This window comes from Bombina bombina, chromosome 3, assembly GCF_027579735.1.
Source record: "Bombina bombina isolate aBomBom1 chromosome 3, aBomBom1.pri, whole genome shotgun sequence".
Taxonomy (NCBI): Eukaryota; Metazoa; Chordata; class Amphibia; order Anura; family Bombinatoridae; genus Bombina; species Bombina bombina.
In genome coordinates this window covers 107,250,936-107,264,633 of record NC_069501.1, presented here as the reverse complement: position 1 = coordinate 107,264,633, position 13,698 = coordinate 107,250,936, and the positions used below count along the sequence as shown (strand labels likewise).

At 35.4% G+C, this 13,698-nt stretch overlaps 1 protein-coding gene across 1 annotated transcript in view; it reads right to left on the bottom strand.

Annotated features, from left to right (window-relative positions):
- Nucleotides 1-1,384: 1,384 nt before the first annotated feature.
- RUNX1 (RUNX family transcription factor 1) overlaps nt 1,385-13,698 on the bottom strand; it is a 115,963-nt gene continuing 103,649 nt past the window's right edge. The window contains exon 6 of the mRNA XM_053705950.1: nt 1,385-4,872. Within this exon, the coding sequence (XP_053561925.1) occupies nt 4,382-4,872 (491 nt within the window). The 3' untranslated portion in view covers nt 1,385-4,381. The remainder of the gene's footprint in view (nt 4,873-13,698) is intronic.

Genomic DNA, 13,698 nt, shown 5'->3' with positions numbered 1-13,698 from the left:
AAACATGTTTGAACTAACATATATTAGGGGTGCAATAGTGCTACGTTTAGTTTAACACTAGCAACGCACAGTATTCAATAAATACTGTACCTGTAAAATAGTGACAATTACTGTAGTAAAATTTGCCAGACTATAGCACTGAGACACAGATTGCACTGTAATGCTGTAAACGGAGTGAACTAAGCATAACAAAATAGTGCCAGTTACTTTTTTCGCAATCTCACAAAGATTACAGCACTGTTTCAAAATCCTTTGGAGGTTGAACTTCAGCTCCACAAAGCGCTGTATTAGCGAAGCGCTGTAAAGTGAAGCGCTGTAAAGTGAGGTATACCTGTATACAAAATTGTTCATTTTGTCTCTTTTCTCCAAATTCATTTTAATAGAGACATTTTATATAGCATAACAATGAAATTGCAATGAAGTTAAAAATATTGTAAATACTCTTTTGCAGGTTAGGTAATAATGTAATTAGACACAAATAAATCAGCAATGTATTAATAGTCAACATAACATCTGTTTTGTGTTGATAAAAGCTATTAGAACACCTACAATTTACTGGCTATTTGCTGCTATATAACATATTGTTTTAATTAGGTTTTTCTAAGACTCCGGTTTAAGCATTGCTGCACAGCCAATTTATATGCATATGTGTGTATTACAACTGTTTGTCAGCACAAGAACCAAGAAAGTTAAGAGTGAGGTGCATCAGCCGATAAAACTCTGGAGTATTTCTGTTACATTGCATTTCTGTTGTGAAACAGTGCTACAGGTGGTGACATGGTGAAACTGCAGGATTAGATACGGGCCAGATTCTTCAGTAACAAGAAGTACTACTTCTGTTTTTGTTCTACATTAAATAAATAGCATATTATTAGAATATTTTATTTAACTATGTTGCTACATACCTTTTTCAAAACTGGCATCTATCCATGCTCTTTTAACTATAAAGTGAAGATTGGTGAAAAAAGGAGATGACCCACATAGTTCTCTCAGCTAAAAAGCTAATTAAAAAATATAAAAATTGCAATTAAATTGTCCCATTAATAATATTCATTGTCAAGTTTTGAAAGTAAATGGTCTACAGTGTATGCATTGTGTATGTTGCTTGTAACAACTTAAAATAATAATAGATCTGAATAGTTAATAATTGAAAATATATTCCAAGTCTTTACCATCTCTATAAATCACAAAACATACAGTTTCTTATTTTTGGGGGGAAGACAAACCAAGTGTGAACGTTTGATATGTTCAGGCCTATACTTTTACTGTATTACAATAGTGCTGCTGCTCGGAAAAGTACAAATGGCCAAATATATATATATTTGTGAAAAAAATGAGAAAACAAACAATGTTAAATAATTCCAACTGTCATGCTGCCTGCAGCAATTTTTTTAAAACAATTTTTATTTTATTTTTAAATCCTTTTTTTTTAATCAAACACTGATCTAAAGTCCTGCTTTCAAATACTCTTCAGGCTTGACCCGCAATATTTTTTTTAACAACTTTAAAGTACATTAAATAAACATTTTTAATTTTTTTTTAATTTTGAGACACATATTAATATCAGCAGAATAAATTCATTTGTAATTACCACTGCACCCAAGAAATTCTTCAAATAAAATAGTGCCACAAAATTTACAGTCTTATTTGATATGTGATGGGCGTCAGCGATGGAATTAAATAATGAATACTTGAAAATAAAAAGCCAAATAAACATGTATCCGCTTTACAAAGTATAAAATAATATAAACAAATAATAAAAATACAAACAATCTCAATTCAATTCTAAAATGAATAAAGGTTGAAAATAAAATATTTTAATTAATCATATTTAGAAATTTGTTCTATAAGAGTGATATTAATATTGAGATGAAATTTGGGAACTACAGAAGTAGCCCATATCTGTTTACCCATGTGCACATCAGCTGTTGTAACTTTAATTGTTTAACTCAGTACATTAAGTGCCATAACATTTGCTACATGTGTAAATGAGATAAAGCAATAGATTATAATTGTAAAGGCAAAACAGAAGTAGTAATTGCCATATTTATCCATAACTCCCAACATTTGTGGATAAGTAGTAGGGTTGTTGAAGGGGGCTGTTGCCATTTTTGTGGGCGGGCCATGATATGATGGGTAGGGTCATGGGTGGAAAGTGGGTGGGATAATGGGTGTGCCTGGCCTGTTGGTGGGCGTGTCATGGGTGTGTCTGCTCAGAGTGTAGGTGTTGCTAAGAGAAATTCTGCAAATTAGGCATATGGCTGTCTCGGAGGGACAGTTGCTCAGAATTAGGGATTGTCCCTCTCAAACAGGGACAGTTCGGAGGTCTGTTTAACATGTGCTATGAGCAAGATGGCTGCTTTATCCAGATCCAGTGTTTGAGACTTTTTTTTATTAAAATGTGCATTCACAATTTACTAGGGCAAATAGAGAGGAGACTCCTGCACTTGAAACTGAAAAATCCTACATCTTTATTTCAACTATTTTATATTTCACATGATGATTACACCTGTAAAACAAGTACTAAATGATGCTTCCATGTCCCTAGAGCAGATATAACAATATTAACCCCTATTAGACTAAATGATGTAGCTCTTGGTTTCCTTGATTCTGTTTCAGTTTAAAGGGACATTCCAGTGCAAGAACTTCACACTCTAATCTGTCAGAGGCGCAAGCGCTGCAGCTTCTGGGTGGAATACATATGGTGATTGGCAAGCTTGTGTGGTTTCCACTGACTAATGGCTCACCATCTGTTTCCCTCTTAAGGCCAGCCGTTCTCTGAGACTCCCGAGTTGGACTTTAACTATGTGTTAAAAGAGTTAAATGCATAGAGTTGGAGCATAAATTATACAAGAATTGCATGTTGTAATGAATTAGAACATGTAAATATTGCACTAGAATATCCCTTTAATGGTAGCAACAAAGGAAAGTTAAGCCTTATATCTAACTGTTTTAGCTGTAACATTAAAGCAGGATACAGATGACTGCAACTTTCCAGGGATTCTCATATGTATGTGAGGCATTCACAATTTATTGTATATTTTGTAAACTTAACATGTAAATATTCAACGTTAATGGGACATGATACTCAACAATTTTTAAATACAGTTTTCAAAATGGATTGCAGTGTTGTCTTTTCAGGTTTCTGGAGACGTGTCCTACTCCACTAAACTGTGGTAGTTGCCACTGAAACTTAGTTGGATGTATAGAACTGATGAAGTAATAGATTTTTGGTAAATATAAACAGCTTTTATGAATCTTTTTTTACAGACAAAAATACATTTTTAACATGTGTAATACCGTTGTTTCATATGCATGATAGAATATTTTTGAGTGCAATGTCCCTTTAACGCAAAACTCTGCCTCCTTATAGTGCATCAGTATATCTCTTCTATATTTTTGTTAATTGAATCTTGTCAAGCTTTTATAAATGCTAACCTTAGTCTTCATGGACCCCATAAAACCAAAATGTCATCATATATTTAGCAGTTGGTTTAAATCACTGAGCACATATTAATCTACCAGTACTTCGGCGGGATTTTCTAAAACAATGGCCCTTTTAAAGTTCTATGATGAATGAAGATGAAAACCCTAAATTAGAGCATACAATTACTATTCTGGTATTGTAAGTACTTTTGTAAATCCAATAATGAAAAAAAAATAGATAAAAAATAAAAATACAAAACTAAGAAATGTAAACAATATCCTTGTATAAAAGAAAGAAAACAAACTCTCTGAAATATCAATGAGGAAGGAAAGCAACTGAAATTAGTCACTGGAGACCAGCAGTTTAGAATACCCACTTACTGCTTAGCATAAAAAAATAGAAAAGGTAAAATATATCAGCACGCTAGAAAGGAAACATAAGCAACAGTTTTAAGGTGCCAGCAAACATGGTGGTCTTTCGGAGAAGTCAGACATGAGCCTGGGCTTTCAAAATCTACAAATAAATGGTTTTCTGGAGCTGCAATCAATTATTTTGACCAAACATAATTAATGTTCAGAGTAATTTACAAATTAAGTTACAGTGGAAATAATCACACTCTCAATAATATGGAAGTTTATGAAGTTTTCAAATAATTTAGCTCAAAGTTCCAGCCACAAAGTCGTATGGGCATCTTCTAATTTGAAAAAAGAAAAAAAAATGATTTGTGATTTTTGCTGTTCCATCTAATCATCCATAGTCAAAAATGAATATTAAAACAGCGGATTCCTGTAACCTTTATGACCTTGCTGAAAAAAATGCAAATGTGATTTCACAGCATTGTTAAACAAAGAGCATTCACAGTTTCCATCTGGGAACCTTTCAATATAATCTTCAATTGATATGTTTTTATATTGAAGTGAATTTACTTGTAGACTTTAAAAGATGTGTATGGTCTCAATATGGCCGCCATACTGCTTCCTCCAGCCGAGGAGTGGCACCCATGTTGGTTGGAGAGTTGCTGTGACTTCCTTCTGCCTCTACTACATCACTTTGGTTTGGAAGATTAGGGTTCAACAGAGTGGACCCTGTGGAAGCATTAGTGCAAGGAGGAAGTATTCGAGGTGGTGACCTGTCTCCTCCTGACATCATGGAAAACTGGTAGGATCCTGCTGATGTTCCATAGTAGAGATGGTACGATGGGGAACTGGTTTGAAATGGGCTACCTTGAGTCTGAGTGGATCCAGGGTATGGAGGTGGTAAGTAGGTGTGATATCTTGTAGCACCGGACATCGCTGACATACCAATTCCAATGCCCGAAGTGACTGGGGTTGGAGTGTATGTAAAACCTGGGTAGTGCATGCGTGGATCAGAAATTGAGGAAAGACCAGAAAACTGACGATCTATGCCAACTCGAGGGTCGCTGAATGCCGTCAGGTCAGAGGCTCCTGTGTTAAAATATAAAGAAGTTTAGATTTAGAAAGGAGTTTACTGGAGCACTATAAAAGCATTGTCTAACACTATGCTATCCGTCATTAGTCCTAGAGAAAGCCTACACTGCATGGCACAACAGCCATGCCAAGCAAAACATCTTTCCATGCCATCTTGTCATAACTATTACAATAAAATACAACACAATGATCTTGTTAGTTTCTTTAGCAGATTTTCTTTGGAATATACAAGACACTATCACACATTTTGTAGGATTGAGTTTTGCTGTGTATCATATGATTATTTATCAAATCAGTCTGACAAAACAAACAGTACAACACTCTAAATATTAGTTATGCTCCTCCAATAGAATCACAGCACTAATAAATATGTTCAGTGACAGACACAACACCCCATTAATTAATGCCCATAAAGGTGACACTGCTGTCTATCTGTGTAGCTAGTTGCCTGGGAGGCTAGCAATCTACCAGGAACACTAGCGCCCTGAATGTTCATACATCTGACCACAAGCTGCATTCAGGGCCGCCACTAGAATTTTGGGGCCCCTTACTTAACCATTGATCAGGACCCCCCCTGTTTGACATGTGCAATTATTTAACAAGTGGCTAAAACATAAATGCACTTTATTCTTAAGTGTAGTCAAACTTGGAAATGTTGTAAAGGTAGTAACACACAAACACAGAAACACACAGACACACATAAGGATTCACATATAGACACTCTAGCAGACACGCAAACAATCCTTTGACACAGACACCCACACAGACACTCAGCACTAGTTTCCATTGACCTGAGAAGTAATAAGGTAGACTACAGTTTTGTCAAAAAAGGAGATTTACAAGACAAAATATGGAATTCTGATTATCTTTTTGTCAAGGAAGATGCCAACAATATGAAGATAACAGCACGTAGTGGCTGAAAGGAAGGGCCCTGAACTGCCTAAACAATAATTTAAAGATTGAATGGTGGATTGGAGACTTCCAGAAAGGTCTCATTAGTCTCAAAGTCTGTAGAAAGATGTGAAGAATCAGTAGTAAGGTCAACATGTCCTAAAAAGGACACACACATACACACACAGAGAGACACCCACAGAAAACACACAAAGACATACATACACACCCTCACAGAGACATCCACAGAAAATGCAGAAAGACAGACACACAAACCCTCACAGAGAGATAAAACTTCTGCACATTGCTATCCCCTAAATCAACAGTGTGTGACATGCACGATAAAAAAAATAGCAGAAATTAAGAGATCACTTTTTAAAGAATCATATTTGTAAATGTGCAAACAAAAATACTTCTGTGAATTCAAAATTGTACATTATTGATTTGTCAGAATGGGTAGATGAAGATAAGTACTTTTGAAAGGTTGACATATTTTTGCCCCCCTCCCATGTTCCCCAACCAAGAGCACCACTTCAAATCTAGTGTACAATTGTTCCCATCTGTCAGCTGTAATTATGGATTTTGAAAATGCTGTACTCTATATGGTCTTGGAACCATAAGATGTGGCACTAGGTCTCATACTATTAAATCTGGTTAAATGCAGGATTTAGGCTTGTTTGTATGTATCTCAAATCTAAGTCAGCTGTAGTGTAAACTGAGCAGTGTTAAGCTAACCTGTCTCATTTCAAACACTGAGCAATCTTAGCCTGAGAGTATTTTATCTACGGTTTATGCAGATGTAAAAATCTTAGATAAAATGCCTCCTGGCATCTGGAAAGTACTTGCATAAAGGGGCAGTAAACTGGAATGTAATTAAAATATTTATAAATAAAAAAATCATATCTGCCAAAAGGGCACCTACCATTTATGTATTGAGGAGGAAACATTTCTGTATGGTTTTAAATATAGAATGTCTACAGCATTGTCAAATAATCATACATACACTGGCCCCACCACACAACTACCACACTGAAGTTACAATCTGTTATTTTTTTTTAAATAATAGTTGTGCTTGCCTCATGGGGCCTCCTGGCCCACTGGACCCCTGACAGGAGTCACCCTATTCACCCCCTGATGGTTGCATCATTTTCTGGCAGCCAAAGGGTTAATTAATCAGCCACAAGGAATAATTTTGCATTAGTGACACACAATTATGCAGTCGGATCAATGTAGCAATACATATGACTCACAAATACCTCCCAAAATATTTATACACTTAAATGCTGACAGAATATTTATCAGTATGGGTTTATATATGGAACAAGAAGCAACGTGTTGGGAAAAGTCATTTAACTTATTTTGTGTGTTTTGTTAGAAATATTCTGTAGATCAAAAAAAAAAATGTACAGAGTCAAACCAAAGGAAATAAATAACAGTTCATTTAAATGTCATCCTTTCCTTAAAAGGACAGTCTAGTCAAAATTAAACTTTCATGATTCAAATCGGTTATGCAATTTTAAACAACTTTCCAATGTATTTTTATCATCAAATTTGCTTTGTTTTTTTGTTATTCTTTGAGGAAAGCTAAACCTAGTTGGCTTATATGCTAATTTTGAAGCCGTTGAAGTGCTTCTTCTATTACCCTATCACCCTTTTAATATTTAATTTCTTATATTATTCTCATCTCAATTGGTTCATGGGTGTATGGTCATGTTTAGCTTACTTGTGCCTGACAGAAAGAAAAAATGATCATGGAATTAACAGTCAGGCCCCATGAAAAAAAAAATTTTTTTTTTTTTTTACAAGATGGCCACTACATACTTCCCAATCATAACTACAATAAGCAACTGAAAAGTGGCTTAGTTATTCTCAAAATATATCAAAGATAATGTACCTGACGTATTGCACAAAGAATTGACCAGTCACACCAAACAAATTTGACACAGTGTAGTATTAATTAGCAAACAATATCATCAACAGGTAAGTGGTGTATACTTTAATAATGATTTTGTTTAGAACAACAACAAAATGCCTGCTTTTAAAGCTCAGAAAAATTGTCCCTTATTCTAGGTTGATCAGGCCCAGACTGGCCATAGGGCATACCGGGCATTTGCCCGGTGGGTCGCCGGTTACCTTAGCCCCGCCCCTAATATTACCGCTGACTGCTTTAATTATGTTGCCCGGCCAGGCTGTCTGAGTTTTTGTTTGGGTTGATATTAAATTTGATCACTTAGCTGAGAGAAAGTACTGCAATATCTCATATTGATAGGTATTGCTTCTTTAAAGGATGAGTGGACACATGGAAATGACATATGTCAGGGTTCTTATAATGGAACTTTTTTTAAACATTTCTTTAAAATAATAGAAATCTCAAAAATAAAATGTGCATGTGCATTTCAATATGACAATAGAAGCATTTTTGCATTATACTTCCATTAGCAAAAATGCTTTTAGTAATAGATATTACTGTTTTGCTATGGCATACGCACATATCCTGTGAGGGACCGTGCACCAGTATTAAAAAACCACAACTTTGCACCGATTCAGCTGTGACTTGTATGACACAAATGATGTCTTCACAGAAGCAATACACACCATCCCCAGCTCTCTGAGCAGATACAGTGTGTGAATACCGGTGCACAGGCCCTCGCTGGATATGTACATATGCCGCAAAAAAACACCAGTATTAACTTTTACTAGAAGCATTTTAGCTAATACAAGTATATTGCAAAAATGTGTCTATTCCATATTCAAATGCATCCATGCACATTTCAATTTTGTATCCCTTTAAACAGCCCTTGACAAATGTATTTTTCATAAGTGTCCTCCTTTAAAGCGGCAATATGGCAACCATACATATTGAGCACAGAGCATTGCAGCCTAGTCTGGCAGCTAAATGGTTAAAGGAGCAGTCAACACATTAGATTTGCATAATCAACAAATGCAAGATAACAAGACAATGCAATAGCACATGGTCTGAACTTCAAATGAGTAGTAGATTTTTTTATAACAAATTTCAGTTATGTATATTTCCACTCCCCTTGTACCATGTGATAGCAATCAGCCAATCACAAATGCATATACCTTGCACATGCTCAGTAGGATCTGGTGATTGAAAAAGTGTAAATATAAAAGACTGTGCACATTTTTTAATGGAAGTAAATGGGAAAGTTGTTTAAAATTACATGCTGTATCTGAATCGTGAAAATTTAATTTAACCTGAGTGTCCCTTTAATAAAAACAGCTCTCTTCAGAGTAATATGATTTTAAAGAACTATCTAGACTAATATTGATCTACACTTCATTTTAAAACAATGTAGTTGCTTCCTGTGTATAACACACAGCAGCGCAGTTTTTTAGACAGAGTTTTATCCTCCCACTGGTCTGAATATGGCGATAAAACAGAGCTTGCAGATTAATCAGCTGATGATCTGGGAATGTGAGGGCGGTAAAACTTCAAACTTTCATCCATGTGTCAGACAAAGGTCCCTTTTTCCTGTTGCTGACTACAAGAAAGTAATTTAATGTTCTGTGTGATAAGGATTTAAGAATCATAGCAGTTGTATGAAAGGCAGATATTCTGTTAGATACAGTTCAGAAAATGTTCTGTTCGTCTTTTGTGCTTCCATATCCTCAGGACACCACTGGCAGTTTGTGTGTCAGGAACAAATCTTCACTTCAGATGCACACTGAATCGCAATCAAAATGTATTTCCCCATAAAACTTTGTGATGTATGTTTTATTATTTATGTCCTCTGCTCTGAAAATTGATAGAAGATTTAAACCATGACCCTGCAACATTTTACACAGTGACTGCTTGATCAGGGTGATGGCTTAGTTATATCTGTCCATAACTGAACACAGCACATGACAGAAAACAAACGCAAGGGACTTTTCAAGATACATGTCCCTGGATTGTAATGCAATGAAAATTTTGTTAAAGTGAAGGTAAAGTTACCTTCATGTCTATGTCTAATATAACTCTTTGTTTAAAATCAATAGCACTTTAATTCATGAATTTTCTTAAAACGTAATGTAAATCAAGATATCGCTGTTTTAACTCACTTTTTTAATGACCGCAAAAACATCCCGTTATTTTTTATTGTTTTCCCTTCTAGATCACGTTTTCCTTTGCGCCAATTGAAAATCTGGCCGTTAGGCGGCCGTCACACCACGTCACCCCCCCTACTTAATGTTATGCGCATGCTCTTCAATTTATTTCTTATTATCTAAATCCACGCGCGCTCCTGTTTCGCGCATGCATACTGGGATTACTTAGAAAATCCCATAATACGTCATCGTATTATTATTACGGGCTACTCCGATATGGACAAGTGCATCACTTTACCCCTCAAACTGTAAATTGGAAGTACCGCTTTAATCTAATAGTTTATTAACATATTTTATCTCTGACAGTATAGTAGTCAATGAATATAGTAATTCATTGACTACTATGTGTCAACGGCGATTGGCGCATGCGTAGTTGGAATTAACTTTGTGAACGCGCTTTGGTGGAACCGAAGATGTCACACTCAGGAGAACAAGGAAGTAGCGGAAGGGAGGAGTCTGCCGCAAGACGGTACAGACTTTCAAACATAAATATTATAAATACTATAGCTAAAAGATAAAAAATATATTAGCGACTGGATTAAGGTGCTATAAATAAATACTTGGCCAATTTCAATAGCTGTCAAATTTACCTTCACTTTAACAATATTACAGTTGCAAATGCTTTAAAATCATTTAAAATATATGTGGATCTTTTGTGATGCAGTGTTTATTTGTGACAATATACCATAAATATATACGATCGGGCTGATTGACACCCCCTGCTAGCGGCTGATTGGCCGCGAATCTGCAGGGGGCGGCATTGCACAAGCAGTTCACAAGAACTGCTGGTGCAATGATAAATGCTGACAGTGTATGCAGTCAGCATTTATCGATGTACGGCGGACATGATACACTACATCGTATCATGTCCGTTCGCACTTTAATAAATCAGCCCCCTATTCTGAATTTCAAATAAGCAGTAGATTTTTTTATGACAAATATTTTTTTCTCCCATTTTACAGCCCCCTGTATCATGTGACAGACATCAGCCAATCACAGACTAGTATACATATATCCTGTAAGCTTGTGCACATGCTCAGTAGGTTCTTTTTCCTCACAAAGCTTTGAATATAAAAAGACTGTGCAGAATTTGATAATGTAAGTAAATTGGAAAGTGTCTTAAAACTGCTGCTCTATCTGAATCATGAAAGTTTATTTTGACTCGAATGTCCCTTTAAGTCTTTTAGAGCACTTTTGTGGATAGTCCTGCTGACTAATGCTACTAAAAATCTACAATTTACATAATTAATGGCATATAAAAAAATCTGAACAAAAAAAGAAAGCTGCCAGTAAAAAAGTTATAAAATCTTAAACTTTTATTTGATTTCTTAAAAGATGGAGGGACAAGTTCCCCTTACAAAAAAGAGACTAACATGTTACAGCCTTGGCCGTATTCATAGTCCTTAAAATCATTCATACATACTTAAGTTTAAAAAGCCCTCACTGGGCCCTGATTGATTGGGAAAAATTACCTAAAGTTTAAATTTAAAGGTACAGGGGAAACATGATATAATTATTTTGGAGTCTAACACTAGTTCAAATAAATACGATTAGAAGCTAGACCTTTTACTTGCCATTGGGATAGAGTTATAGACACTTGTTATAATTGTTGTTTTTCTTAAATCTGAATCAACTAAATCTAGTATAGATTCTAGAAAATAAATACACTCCTCAAACATGATGATAATCTATGGTATTTACTCTATTTATACTTCCTGAAATCACTTTAGGTTTATTAACATAAAAGTTATTATTCATTCTACTTGTCTATCATAATGATGACAAGGCAGGGATTGAATTGAAATAAAAATAAGAATAAACCATAGCCCGGTATGGCTGATGTCTTAAATATGGGAGCTAACCGTATAGAAAACTAGACACTTAGAGGATTATCCTAAGGGAGAGCATATATCTGTGCAACCATTTATTTCACTGGCAATACACTTATTTTATATGTATGGGTATATATGTATCAGAAAAAGGTCACCCTACTCTAGACAGGCTACCAATATAAATTCAAATGTATATATCCTAATTCATACCTATACACATACATATATATACTTAGGAGTGGAGATTCAACACCAATAGTTGATAAAGTCATATTCAGAGTTCAGACCAAGCGGTATCTTTGTCTGAAGTCTGAATATCCAGTACATTTCTTGTCGAGATAATATTTGAAATTTGTCTCCTCCCTCTCTTTTGTGGCTTCACTTTCTCTATGATTGACCATCTCAGAGAGTCACAATTTTTGTGTTTTTTAACAAAGTGGTCTACCAGGGGGGTACTGATTTTGCCTACACTAATTGTTGATAAGTGTTTGCGAATGCGAGACCTTAACTCTCTGGTGGTCAACCCTACATACTGCAGGTTACAGATAGAGCACCAGAGTAAGTAAATACAATATGTCGCACGACAGTTCAAACATGATGCAATATTGAAAATGTCCCCAGTGACAGATGACCTGAAAGTGGTATCCACCTGTACATGTTCACAGGCCTTACATTTGGAATATCCACATTTGAATGTCCTCTTATGCCTTAGCCATGAAGATGGCTCTGTTGCAGGCACCGGTCCCTTTAACTGTGATCAATCATCAAAGAATTGCGGATGGACAAAAATCCACTTAATTAAGAGGGATACTAAAAAGGTATATTTATTTTGTATGTATGTTTTATTACAACTCATGGAGAGATTAGCTGATTTGCTAAACTGGGTTGAATTAGCTGAGGATACACTGTGAGCGGTTATACAAGACATTCTGTCTGTCTCAGACAATGTGATTTTTAACCTACAGTTACTCTGTACTCTGGATAGTTCACAACTTAGAATGAGATTTGCAATTTGCCTTTCAGCGCACTAAAACAAGTGTCAACTCATTCACAAAACATGGATTCTACTTCAATGGTTCATAAATTTAAAAAAAAAAAAAAAGACAAAAAGTATTATGGTTTTATATCTCAGCAGATTAAAGATCTTAGGAAAAAAAACATGAAAAGAAAATATCCAGAGTGGGGCAGCGATGCATTGCTATGAATGCTTTGCAACCTTCTGTGGCATTGAAGGGGTTAAATAAACGAACAGCATAACATAAATGAATACACCATATCAGGCCACGGTTTGGCAAAGCCATACAGAACAATTAAAGCATTGCAAACAAGCCCCTAGCTACGATGTGCTACGCAGACAAGGTGTGGCGTCTGCCTGAGCAGTGTAGTATTCAGCGTGAATTCTGGTCATGCAATCTTTCAGAAAATGTAAAGCGTATTGTTTTGTTTTTTCTTCTCCCTGGGAAGTCTAGTGTTGTAATATCAATGGAAATAATACTTCAATTGTAATGCAGTAGCTGTAGTTTAATGGCCAATAATTGTTTTGCACACTGCCACTTGTAACAAGGTCGGCATTAGCAGGGCAGATCATTTTACAATCTATGCTACAGTATATACTGAGTGTAAACATCTTTCAATATAAACAGAGTGTAACCATCTATCCAGTCTAAAGACGTTTTCACCATCTTTCTTCTAATCTAGTTTATTAAGAGAATATCTATCTGTTCTTCATTATAAAAGTAGTGTAACCATGTATCGTATAGTTTAAAGGAAATGTAACTACCCTCCATTTTAAAAGGAATGTAACATATTTCCTCTAGCTTAAAGGGAATGTAATAGGAATGTAATAATATATCCTTCAGCTTAAAGGGAATGATACTAGCTATCCTCTAGTTTATATTAGACATGTACGATTCGGTTCGGTTCGATTCGGAAATTCGGAAAATTCTGCAAATTCGGAGATTCGTATCGAACCGAATTTCCGAATTAAAAT